This window comes from Monomorium pharaonis, chromosome 3 (genome assembly GCF_013373865.1).
Source record: "Monomorium pharaonis isolate MP-MQ-018 chromosome 3, ASM1337386v2, whole genome shotgun sequence".
Classification (NCBI taxonomy): Eukaryota; Metazoa; Arthropoda; class Insecta; order Hymenoptera; family Formicidae; genus Monomorium; species Monomorium pharaonis.
The window spans coordinates 18,327,516-18,339,219 of NC_050469.1; the positions used below are offsets into that span (position 1 = coordinate 18,327,516).

General features: G+C 38.8%; 2 protein-coding genes across 2 annotated transcripts; one reads left to right on the top strand and one right to left on the bottom strand.

Moving 5' to 3' along the window:
- Positions 1-630: 630 nt before the first annotated feature.
- Positions 631-1,005, bottom strand: LOC118644650. The gene has a single exon (XM_036283640.1). The coding sequence runs from the start codon at positions 1,003-1,005 to the stop codon at positions 631-633; it is 375 nt and encodes a 124-aa protein (XP_036139533.1).
- A 9,769-nt stretch (positions 1,006-10,774) lies between these two features.
- LOC118644651 lies at positions 10,775-11,269 on the top strand. Its single transcript, XM_036283641.1, has one exon. It carries the CDS (start codon positions 10,775-10,777, stop codon positions 11,267-11,269), a length of 495 nt encoding a protein of 164 aa, XP_036139534.1.
- Positions 11,270-11,704: the final 435 nt, after the last annotated feature.

Here is an 11,704-nt window from a genome sequence, read left to right on the forward strand (position 1 = left end):
CCGGGCTAATGAAGGACGAAAACAACGGTGCAATAATGACCGAGTTCGTTGGACTCAGAGCGAAAATGTACGCGTTAAAGGTGGATGGAAAAAATGACACTAAAAAGGCAAAGAGTGTAAAGTGTAACGTTGTCTCAAGAACGATAACATTCGACGACTACACACGGTGTCTGCGAGATGAGATAGAGATGACGCGTCATCAGTCGTGTATACGATCTAAATTGCATGAGGTATACACGGTACGTGAAACGAAAATAGCTCTGAGTCTATACGACGACAAGCGGTATCTCGTACCTGATTCGGTAAAAACGTTGCCGTGGGGGCATTATCAAATACCTTTATAATATATTTTTTGTATTGTACAGGCATTTTATATTTTATGTATTTTATACTTTACATTTATATTTTAATGTCACATCTCGCGTTTCGCATATTTTATATTTTATGTATTTTACGTTGTATGTATTTTAAAAAATTATTTGATAATTTATGTGCAACGTTAGAAATGGACGATGGAAGGATAATAAAGATGCTTTATATGTATGTCACAAAGAAATTATATATTTTTTATATAATGTATGCATTACATTTTTTTGTATGTTTATAATAAAAAAACAATTTTTATACTGATTAAATAACATTGTCTTTGTGTATCCATGAATTGTGTGATCCATCGAATCCCAACCATTTGACATAAACCTCGTCTCCTTTTTTGCGCAATACTTTCTCTACCAGAAATACGTCCGGGTGAGTCGCGCGATGCAATTCATGCTCGTAGAACGCTCCAGCAATAGATGTTCCGCGATAATCCTCGAGTAAATAAGTTACGGGGTTGGTACGCTGCACTTTAAAGATCTTGAACACCTCGGTTGTCCAATTTGATGTGTAACCTTTCTCGAAAATCGTCTTGTACTTGCTCACGCGTACAGAGTCACCTACTTTAAATTTCGCTGGACCAGCAATCTTTATAACGCTGTATACCATATCTAAGAGTCTTTCTGCCATCGTGGGAGTTACGTCGACGAGTCGCACACCGATCGTTCGGTGCTTCCGAGCATGTAATTCGATACAAGATGTGATAACAGGTTGATTTACTTGTAATTGCCGTTGAGCGTAAACTGCTTCCACATTTCGTTCTTTAGCGTGCGATTAAAGCGTTCGACGACCGACGTCTTCATTACCGTGTACGTGGAATAATGGTTAATGTCATGTTTTTGCAATAGTTTCTGCACATTGGCGTTGTAAAACTCCTTCCCCATATCGGTTTGTAAATTTCTCAGACGTCTGCCGCTCTCTCGAATTATCTCAGCGATAGCGTCAGCTGTCTTGCTTCCATTTTTGCTCTTGAGCGGTATAGCCCATGCATACTTGCTCAACACATCGATGACGGTGAGTATACAGTGGTAACCTTTGTTGAAACGCGAGTACGGAATCATCTCGACGACATCGGCCTGCCACAGATCATCGTATCCTCGAACTATGACGTGTCTCCGCGGAAAATTTTTTCTCGCTGAAACGTGCAGTTCCTCGACGAGTCGTCGTTTTTCGGAACTAACATTAGATTTCGGTAATTTCATATTTGATATGATGTATTGGGTGACACCATTCAATTGGTTCGTTTCGATGATACGCGAGTTAATTTATAATAAGGCCTGCCTCGCGAAGTTCTTCGATAATGGACAGCATCTCGTTGTCGTGAGCGTTATGACCGGCCCGATGCGAGGCTTCGAGCAACCGTAGACGATCCAGTTTGTTAGGATCGTCCCAGTGCACGTAATCGATCGCGTTGTCGTTTAGTGTCATAGCGCGAGGTAATTCCTTTCCGATTGTGTCATCGTTTAGTGTCATAGCGCGAGGTAATCCCATTCCGCTCGTAAAATCATATCTTAATAACGGTGCAATTATGTATTTATACTTGTATCCCTTATTGGATAATAATCGGCCGTGTGTAAAGTAATTACGTTTATGCGCGTTTGTAGCTAACAATATATCTTTGTACTTTCGTTTATTGTTTTCCGTGTAGACTGAATCATTGGGATATTGTTTAAAGATCAGTTCGTAAAGACCACGTGTACCAACGTATTTTACATCACCGATAATTATGTGATCACTACTGTTGACGTCGAACGTTTTATTACCCAACATCATACCATCCTTCTCTAAACGAACACCGTACACGGTATCCATAATTTTCTCTTTTTCACCACGACCACTGAGGAAATCTCCGATGTACTTTTGACCCAGTGGCCCCAAGTGCTGGGATAACGTTTCTAGACCTTCTGACATTTGTAATCGATTTCGAACGGTTGTCGCAAACGAATCGTCGGCAGATTCAAAAACAGTCTCGAGAGCCTTGTTTAATGGTTTTGGAGCTTCAATCGTTGATTATACAGCTATCGTACGCGGTGTGGACATTATTGCTGACGCTATCGCGTCGTTGGACGCACGCTGCACCGACGGCGACGGTAAATTCATTGCCTCGTTTGACATATATCGCATCCATTTGTTCGATTCATTTAATGCATGGTCCACTGAACTGTCTTTTCGTTTTCTCTTATTTTGTATCACATTTTTCTGGATGAACGATGTTTCGATGCCTACGTCATCGACACGCGGTTCTTCCTTTATCACGCGGACGCCGGTTTATCAACGATCTTTTGCAGCGGCTCGATGAGCGGCTTGAAGTGTCTCTTCGCCGCGATATTCTCCTCGATCCTACCGGTCTTCAAAGCGCGATGTTTCTTACGAATCGATTCGCTCGTTTTCTCAATCTCCTTCGATTTTCTCGCGCTCGCGCATATCGTTGTTCATGTTGACAGAGAGCGTCGATCGCTCACGTTTCATCCCCAATGAAGTATCGATGACGACTAATCGCTCCGCAGCACCGCGAACTTGTTAAATCCTCTTCTGTATCGTCCGTTAGTAAGTGAGCTATCCTTGTCTATTACTAGGAATCCATAATCACGCTGCCAACAATCGTGACATAACGTACAAAAATCATCGTACGACATATCGGTGTTAACATGATCGTTGTACACATGCTTTAGGTTGGTACCATCCTGTTTAAACAGGATCAGCAGGTTTGCGATGTCGCGTATAAGATGTTTAGGTATTTTCGCGTACGACTGACAAAGATAAAAGCAGTCGACGTTTGAGTGCCGACCCATTGCAAAATACTCTCTCACGGCATCTTGCTTGTTGCAATATCGTCGAAGACGAAAATTGAGTTTGGACGCGCTTCACTTGGCGGAATGACGTCACAGTTATTGGAGAACGTAAAATAGTTAATTTCATTCATCGATCTTAACAAATTCTCGAAATACCAATATTTCGACTGTTGTAAAGATTTCGAGTACACGTACAGGGTGCTTCCACGACCTACACATCATTAAGTTGCCTATCGGGAGGCGCATGCTTTACCGGTAAGGTAATACCGGCAGGATAAGATTAAATCGCAAGTCTAGCGGGGAATGAAACAAAAAAAATTGAATTTAACATTCTGTTACAATGTATAACTAATAATATGATAAAAATCTATATTTAATGATACAAATATCTGACTTAACCTAATATAAATAAAATTTAATAAATATTTAAAATTATAATTATAAATATTAATAATTATAAAACATTTTTTTTAAATATGCTTATATAATAAATATTTGCTGTAACTACAATTTTTTAACGCAATCCTGCACATAAAATAATGTCTTTTGTTTAATTATAAGGAGAATAATCTTTGACAATAAGTTACGATTTTTATTTTTTTTAATTTATTTTTCAAAAATTAATACTTTAATTCGTAAGAAGGCAAATAAGTCTTGGTTCTTTTGTAGAATATGATTAGACCTGCTGGATTTAAAAGATTGTCCACTTGTTTTCATAAAAAAAAGTCTTTCACAGAGATAATAAAAGAAACCGTAGTCTGGATGTCACTCGAAAATTTCGGAGCGCAAAATGCTGTCACTACGTTTGATTTTTTCTATTCGATATAGATAAGGATCATGTTTATTAACTGCATTTGACTTTTAATAGACGCTATATGTTGTTTATTCAATTGTTTGTCCCTGCATTCCTTGCACTTCTCGCGTCGTAGTCTCTCGATCGTTTCTGTTTGACAGACATTAGCGTGAGTCACAGAGGTTAAAACGCGTTAAAATTTAAAATATATTATAATGGAACCGGAACAAAATCATTATTCGTTTAGAGAATTAACAGACATGATTCTTATTTACGGCGAGTGTCGAAAAAATCAAAGGCAAGCAGCTGCACTTTACATCCAAAGATTTCCGGACAGACGACACCCAGACCACGGTTTTTTTCATCGTCTTCATCAACGATTAGAAACAAATGGGCAATTTTATAAATCAAGCAAGCCGATCCATGTTCCACAAAGAAACCAAGGGGCAATTGAAGCTGTTCAACAAGCTCTTGAGGCAAATCCTCATACAAGCACAAGAGCAATTGCCACAGATTTAAATATGCATCATGTTACAGTGCATAAAATAATTAAACATTCGCTGCGTTTGCATCCATTCAAACAACATACAACACACAAACTTAAACCTGGTGATATGCAACGACGTTTAAATTTTTGTGAATGGGTTATTGATCACGTAAGTTTAAATTTTCTATTGTTTTATTATTCTATAAGACCAGACATATTATACCAGATATGTTGTTACCATTTAGCGACTTGCATCGTCAATTTTATACTAAATTATTCAGTTTTTACAGGTAGATTTCAAAGATGCTGGAAATGATATCTTTTTAAAAAATATTTTTTGGAGTGATGAAGCAGTTTTCGGAAGTGATGGATGCATAAATCGTCATAATGAACATCACTATGCACAGCACAATCCACACTGTATAAAAGAAACAAATATTCAAGGCAGGTGGACTCTAAATGTGTGGCTTGGAGTCATAGGAAATCACGTCATTGGCCCTGAATTTATCGATGGAAATGTAGATGCACAGTATTATTCACAATTTCTTCTCCACCGGCTTGATGAGCTTTTGGAAGATGTTCCACTAGCTAATAGGCTAGATATGATCTTTCAACAAGATGGACATCCGGCCCATACATCTCTTTTGGCGAGAAGAGTATTAAATCAAAAATTTCCTACGAGATGGATCGGACTTCATGGTCCTCAGAAATGGCTACCACGTTCTCCGGATCTTACCTATGGACCGCCTATGGACTTTTTTGTGTGGGGCTTTTTAAAAAATAAAATATATCAAACTCTACCAATAAATAAAGAGGATTTAAAAAATAGAATACGCAACGCATGTGCAGAAATCACTCCTGCCATGCTGGATAGAGTAAGAGAAAATTTTATGCGCAGGGTCGCGTTATGTTTGATGGTGGTTACATTGAGCATTTATTATAAGCTTATTATTATTATATTTTAATATAAAAAATGTTAACCTTGTTTTGTGTTTAAATTAAATTGTATTATTTGTTCAACGTTTATTAATTTTATTATTATGTTATTATCAATATTTATATCATTAAACATATTTTTTATCTGTATTATTGAATTATACTTGAAGAAGTGATTACATTAAACATTTACTATAAGCATATTTTTAAATAAAAAATATTTAACTTTGTTTTATGAATTTGTTGTATTATTTGTTCAATGGTTTAATGTTTATTAATTTTATTATTACGGTATTATTAATATTTGTATTATTAAACATATCTATACTATTAAATTATTATCTTTCATCTATATTATTGAATTATATTTGAGTAAAAACCGACCCCCCCCCTTGCTTCACCATCGGACTTGCAATCTGAGGTTTCCTACGAAAAATTTTGGCGTACGAAAGTGATGCTGCGCGTTCACTGATAATGACAACTAAAAGGTATGTATCAATTAGTAAAAGTTATAGCGCCTCTTTCGTATGCAAAAATTTTTCATATAAATTCGAAAATAGAACTCAGATTGCAAGTCCGACGGTGAGTGAAACAAGGGGAATCGGATTTTACTCAGGAATAGTTTATATAATATAAATAAAAAATATGTTTAATAGTATAGATATGTTTAATAATACAAATATTAATAATGTCGTAATAATTAAATTTATAAACATTAAACAATTAAAATTAATAAACATTAAACAAATGACAACAAATTTATAAAACAAAGTTAAATGTTTTTTATTTAAAAATATGCTTATAATAAATGTTTAATGTAACCACTTCTTCTAAATATAATACAATTATGTGCATAAAATTTTCTCTCATTTTATTCAATGTGCAGGAGTAATTTCTGCATATTTTAGAAATTTCATTTTTTTAGAATTTTGTAATTTTTCAGCAATGTTTTATATACTTTATTTTTTAAGAAGTTCCACAAAAAGTTCATAGGTATGAATTCCAAAGAATAATGAGCACTTCTGAAGACCATGCAGTTCGATCTCCCACTCTAATAAAATTTTTAAATTAAAATGCCAAAAACGAAGGGCGGGATATCCATTCTGTTGAAATATAATTTCTAGTTTATTCGCAAGTGGCACGTCTTCAAAAAATTTATTGAAACGATGAAAAAGAAATTCTGAATAATGAACATCCACATTTTCTTGAACAAATTTGAAGTCGATAATGTGAAACCCTTCTAGCCACATATTCGTAGTCCATCGGTCTTAAATATTTTTTATACGTACAGTATGGATTGCGTATATAGTAATGCAATCAGATTATGCAGCTATTGATTCTAAAAAATACTTTGTCAGAGAATGTTTTTCAAAATTAAATAAATTTTTGGTATCACTGAAATCTATCTGTATAAATTGAATTATTTAATATAAAATTAATGAAGCAAGAAGATAGCCGACAATATATTGCAATAAAATATTAGAAAACAAACTTACGTGTTCAATAAACCATTCACAAAAATTTAAGCATTGTGACATATTGTCAGGTATAAATCTTTGTTGTTTAAATGGATGCCAACCTATAAAATATTGTAAAAATGTACAATTGTTTTACACTTAGAAGAAATTGGTTACATGTCAAACATTTATTATATAAGCGTTTCAAGATAAAAAAATATTTTTTGTTCAAATATAATATATTTATCAAATTTTATTAGATTAGATTAGATATTATTATTTAATTACTAAATATATATTTCATATAATATTATTGAATTTTACACTATAACAAGTTATAAAATTCAATTTCTTTTGCCTCATTCCTCGCTGGACTTGCGATTTAATCTTATCCTGCTGGTATTACCTTACCGGTAAAGCATGCTCCTCCCGATAGGCAACCCGACTTCATGATGTGTAGGTCGAGGAAGTACCCTGTACACGTTCTCGAAACGTACACCGTGCGGACATTCCAACAAGTTTATCATAATGTTGGTGTTATCGCAATTCGATGGGCCACAAATAATCGCGCGTATGGTAGTAGGCAGCATCGCGCCATGCTTGCGCCTCTCTCCGTCATCCCCCATTAGTCGTAACTTGTCATCGTAATTCGTAACGCATATCGTCAACGGCTGTCGCACGAATCTCATGTTTTCGGAATCTGACTGTATGGTGGAATCGAACGCCCTATTTATAGGCGAGTGAGTGCAGCGTATGCTGTATATGAGTATGTGTGCGTGTGTGTGTGAATGCAGCGTACGGATAGAGAAAGCGCAAAGAAAGAAGATAAGCTCGTCGCGGCACGTATCAATGGCCGCGCAAAGAAAGAAGATAAGCTCGTCGCAGCGTGTATCAATGGCCGCGCGGGCGTGACGCTATACCTCGCAATGGCTGGGCGTGATCGCTGTGTTTATCAATAGTCGGGCGCAACTTATTGCTGTGCGTACTAATAGGCAATCCTATTGAAGACAATTGCTAAATTAATATTAAATTAATATTAAATTAATATAATTCGACGTAAATTAACATACATACATGTTTTTTATTGTATAAAATTAATATATTACTACATGCGTTTAAAAGAGTTAGCAACGACTCAACGTTTTATTCACGTTATTAACGTTTTAACATACTTGTAACGTTCGTTCATGTACTTCTTACGTTCGTTCACATACTTTCCACGTTCGTTCACATACTTTCCACGTTCGTTTCACGTTCGTTCACATACTTTCCACGTTCGTTTCACGTTCGTTCATGTACTTTCCACGTTCGTTTACGTACTTCTTATGTTCGTTTCACGTTCGTTCACGTACTTCATACGTTCGTTCACGTACTTCTCAAGTTTGTTCACGTACTTCGCAAGTTCGTTTCACGTTCGTTCACATACTTTTCACGTTCATTTCACTTTAGTTTTAAACATCTTTACGCATATGTATAACCGTTTTTATGTACATATGTATAACCATTTTACGTATGTTTAACATATCTCTTATATTTTTTGCTTTATTCAGAACGAAACATGCCGCGATATGGGACTATTTATAGGCACGTAACATCGCGCATTGCTCAGTATCAAACATGTATCTCATACTGTCACATTCCTCCAATATACTCGAATTGAGCGCCGAGCAGTTACAATTCGTGCCGAAACCTATTTTGCTACGTGTGTGTGGCAACTATATCGAACACGTGTGGGACAGGCTTCCGGAACATATAAGGGCTGATCCAGAGATTCAAAGTTATCGTCGTTGCTACGAGCATTACGATCAACCGTGGCAGCGGACGCACATCGACGGACCCGCGCTGTTGATCAAAAATTGTGTCGAATGCCAGCTGTCATAACGGTAAAACGTGGCTGTGGTCAACTGCTGAATCGCGCGATAAACGCTCTTCCTTTCGAACTACATATTCCCGGTTATCAGTTTTGCGGTCCGGGTACTCGGCTGAAAAAGCGATTGGCCAGAGGTGACCAAGGTATAAATCCGCTCGACGCGGCGTGTCGCGAACACGACATTGCGTACTCCGAAAGCAACGAGCTCGCCGATAGACACGTGGCGGACAAGATACTCGTGGACAAAGCGCTAAAACGAGTAATCGCGAAAGATTCGCCTGTCGGGGAAAGAGCAGCAGCTGCTGCTGTCTGGGCAGCCATGAAAGCCAAGACGAAGATCGGTATGGGTATGAAGAAGCAGAATTCAACGAAAAAATTGGCGAAAAAAAAACGTATACTTCAGACTGCAAAACGAGGCGGTGCATTACCGATTTTACCAATATTGGGTGCACTTGAATCCTTGATTGGTGGAGCGGCTGGTGTGGCAAAGGCGATGAACGACAACAAAACTGCGCGACGTCAGTTTGAGGAGTTACAGTGTCACAATCGCGCGATGGAAGGTCACGGCTTATATCTCGCCCCGTACAAACGCGGACGAGGACTGTATCTTGCCCCGTACAAGCATGGAAAAGGTGTACAGAAGAAAAAAAAACGTCGAAGAAACATTAACATTACCCGCAGGTGCGACGACGAATGTACAATTGACACAACTGCCAAAACGCGCGCGTATTCCATATTTCAGAGGTGTTTTCATGCGTAACGCGTTACCAACAAGTGATGCACGTTTAAACGAGAGTGGTATCGTAAATTTGGACGATACGGCAGGCCCCGGTACTCACTGGGTGGCGTACGCAAAGAGGAGTAACCGCGTCGTGTATTTCGACAGTTTCGGCAATCTTCGACCGCCCAGAGAACTAGTGCATTATTTTGGGGACGGAGTGACAACGATCGAGTACAATCGAACGTCCTATCAAACATACGATCAGAGCATTTGTAGACAACTCTGCCTGCAGTTTTTCCAACGCGTGTGAATTTAAAAAGCTGAACTAATACCGCAAAGACTCAGTATTTCACCACCATCATGTCGCTGACGTTTACCCTGAGCGGCAAGAGCAGCGTTCTCGCGGCACACTATTCTCCGACTATAGATTTGAGCGACAATGACTACGAGCTCGGTCTAGCAATTTTTGAAACCTATAACACGATACCGAACGTGAATGCCTCAAACAATACGTTTTACTTTGACGAAGACAACACAGAAATTACGATTCCCGAGGGATCGTACAAACTGCGAGCTATAAACGAATTTTTAAAACGCGTAATTTCGCGAAAACGTCCGCAACACGACGAAACTCATTCTGGTGACGTCACGCGTGGGGACAACGATGATGATGATGATGATGGGGAGTATCCGATAACGCTTCGCGCCAACTACAATACGATGAGATATGAGATTAAATGCGCTTACAGAATACATTTTGATAAACCCAACAACATAGGATCGCTTCTGGGATTCTCACCGAAGCGCGGTGTATTGCTACCGCGAAAATGGCACGAATCGGACGCGTCGATTAACATAATGAACGTGAACATTATTCGCGTTGAATGCAATGTGACCGCGGGCGCGTACAGCAACAATAAGAGTATACACACGATACATGAGTTTTCACCGAGCGTGCCACCAGGATATAAGATATCGGAAAGGCCTGCGCAGATCATTTATCTGCCAATCATCGTGCGGTGCATTACGGATCTGACAATACGCGCCGTCGATCAGAACGGACGATTGCTTGATTTTCGAGGAGAAGAAATCACCGTCAGACTGCACGTGCGACGACGGTTGCAACAATAACGTGAACGTGAGATGCTCGTGCTAAACACATCGCAGCGCGCGAAAGATAATGTTATCTCCACACCAGTGCCAACATTCCAACAGTCATCCGATACTCTTGCGACGTTTAATAATATTCAATCATCCTGTTGTCCCAAAAAAAAGAAGCTCAACGCGTCGAACGTTAAATTTTTACAATCTCTAGGATTCGCGGTGCGAAACGTCTGATAACGATGACTGACATTCTAAACATCGAGGACGAGCCGATCTTCGAAGATCGCATCGTCAAGATCGAGATTCATACGTACAATCCGTTTGCCAACACAACGTTCGGGCACAGCGACGAGATACGAATACCTATACACCAACAGAATCTGTACACATTGCCGTTCGAAAGTTTTCTATACATCGAGGGAAAAATGACAATAAAGAAACCAGCCGAGGGATTTTCGGTGGTACTGGGAAATAATTGTGTCGCGTTCATGTTCGATGAGATTCGATACGAGCTCGACGGTGTAGAAATTGATCGCAACAGAAATGTCGGTATAACTAGCACACTGAAAAACTATGCAACGGTGTCGTCAGACAAAAACGTGATTCTAAGAAACGCCGGCTGGATTTCCGGCTGGGACGTGAATGAATACTTTAATTTTTGCGTACCGCTTAACATGTTGTTGGGGTTCTGCGAGGATTACAGACGCGTGGTGATCAACGCTCGTCACGAGTAATTTTAATACGCGCGCGTAACGATAACAACAGTCTGATGGGAAGTTCGGAGTTGGAACCCATGATTGATATATTCAAGATACAATGGCGCATGCCTCACGTGCTGCTGAACGAGATGCATAAGTTGTCGATGTTGCGTACTTTGGAGAGCGGACGGTACCTGAGTATGGCTTTTCGTTCGTGGGATCTGTACGAGTTTTCGCTATTGCAGCAAACAACTAAGCATTCGTAGGCCATCAAGACCGCTGCTCAGCTTGAGAAGCCGCGATACGTCATCTTTGCTCTGCAGACGGGTCGAAAGAACATTGTGTCCGAGGACCCAAGCCGATGATTGCAAATTGACAAACGTGAAGCTGTATCTGAACTCAGAATGTTATCCGTACGACGATATGAACTTGGATTTCGATGAAAATAAATGGGCGATTCTGTACGACATG

Excerpts from the sequence above, each read along its gene's own strand:
- LOC118644650 (XM_036283640.1), bottom strand. The coding sequence starts at position 1,005 with ATGGCAGAAAGACTCTTAGATATGGTATACAGCGTTATAAAGATTGCT.
- LOC118644651 (XM_036283641.1), top strand. The coding sequence starts at position 10,775 with ATGACTGACATTCTAAACATCGAGGACGAGCCGATCTTCGAAGATCGC.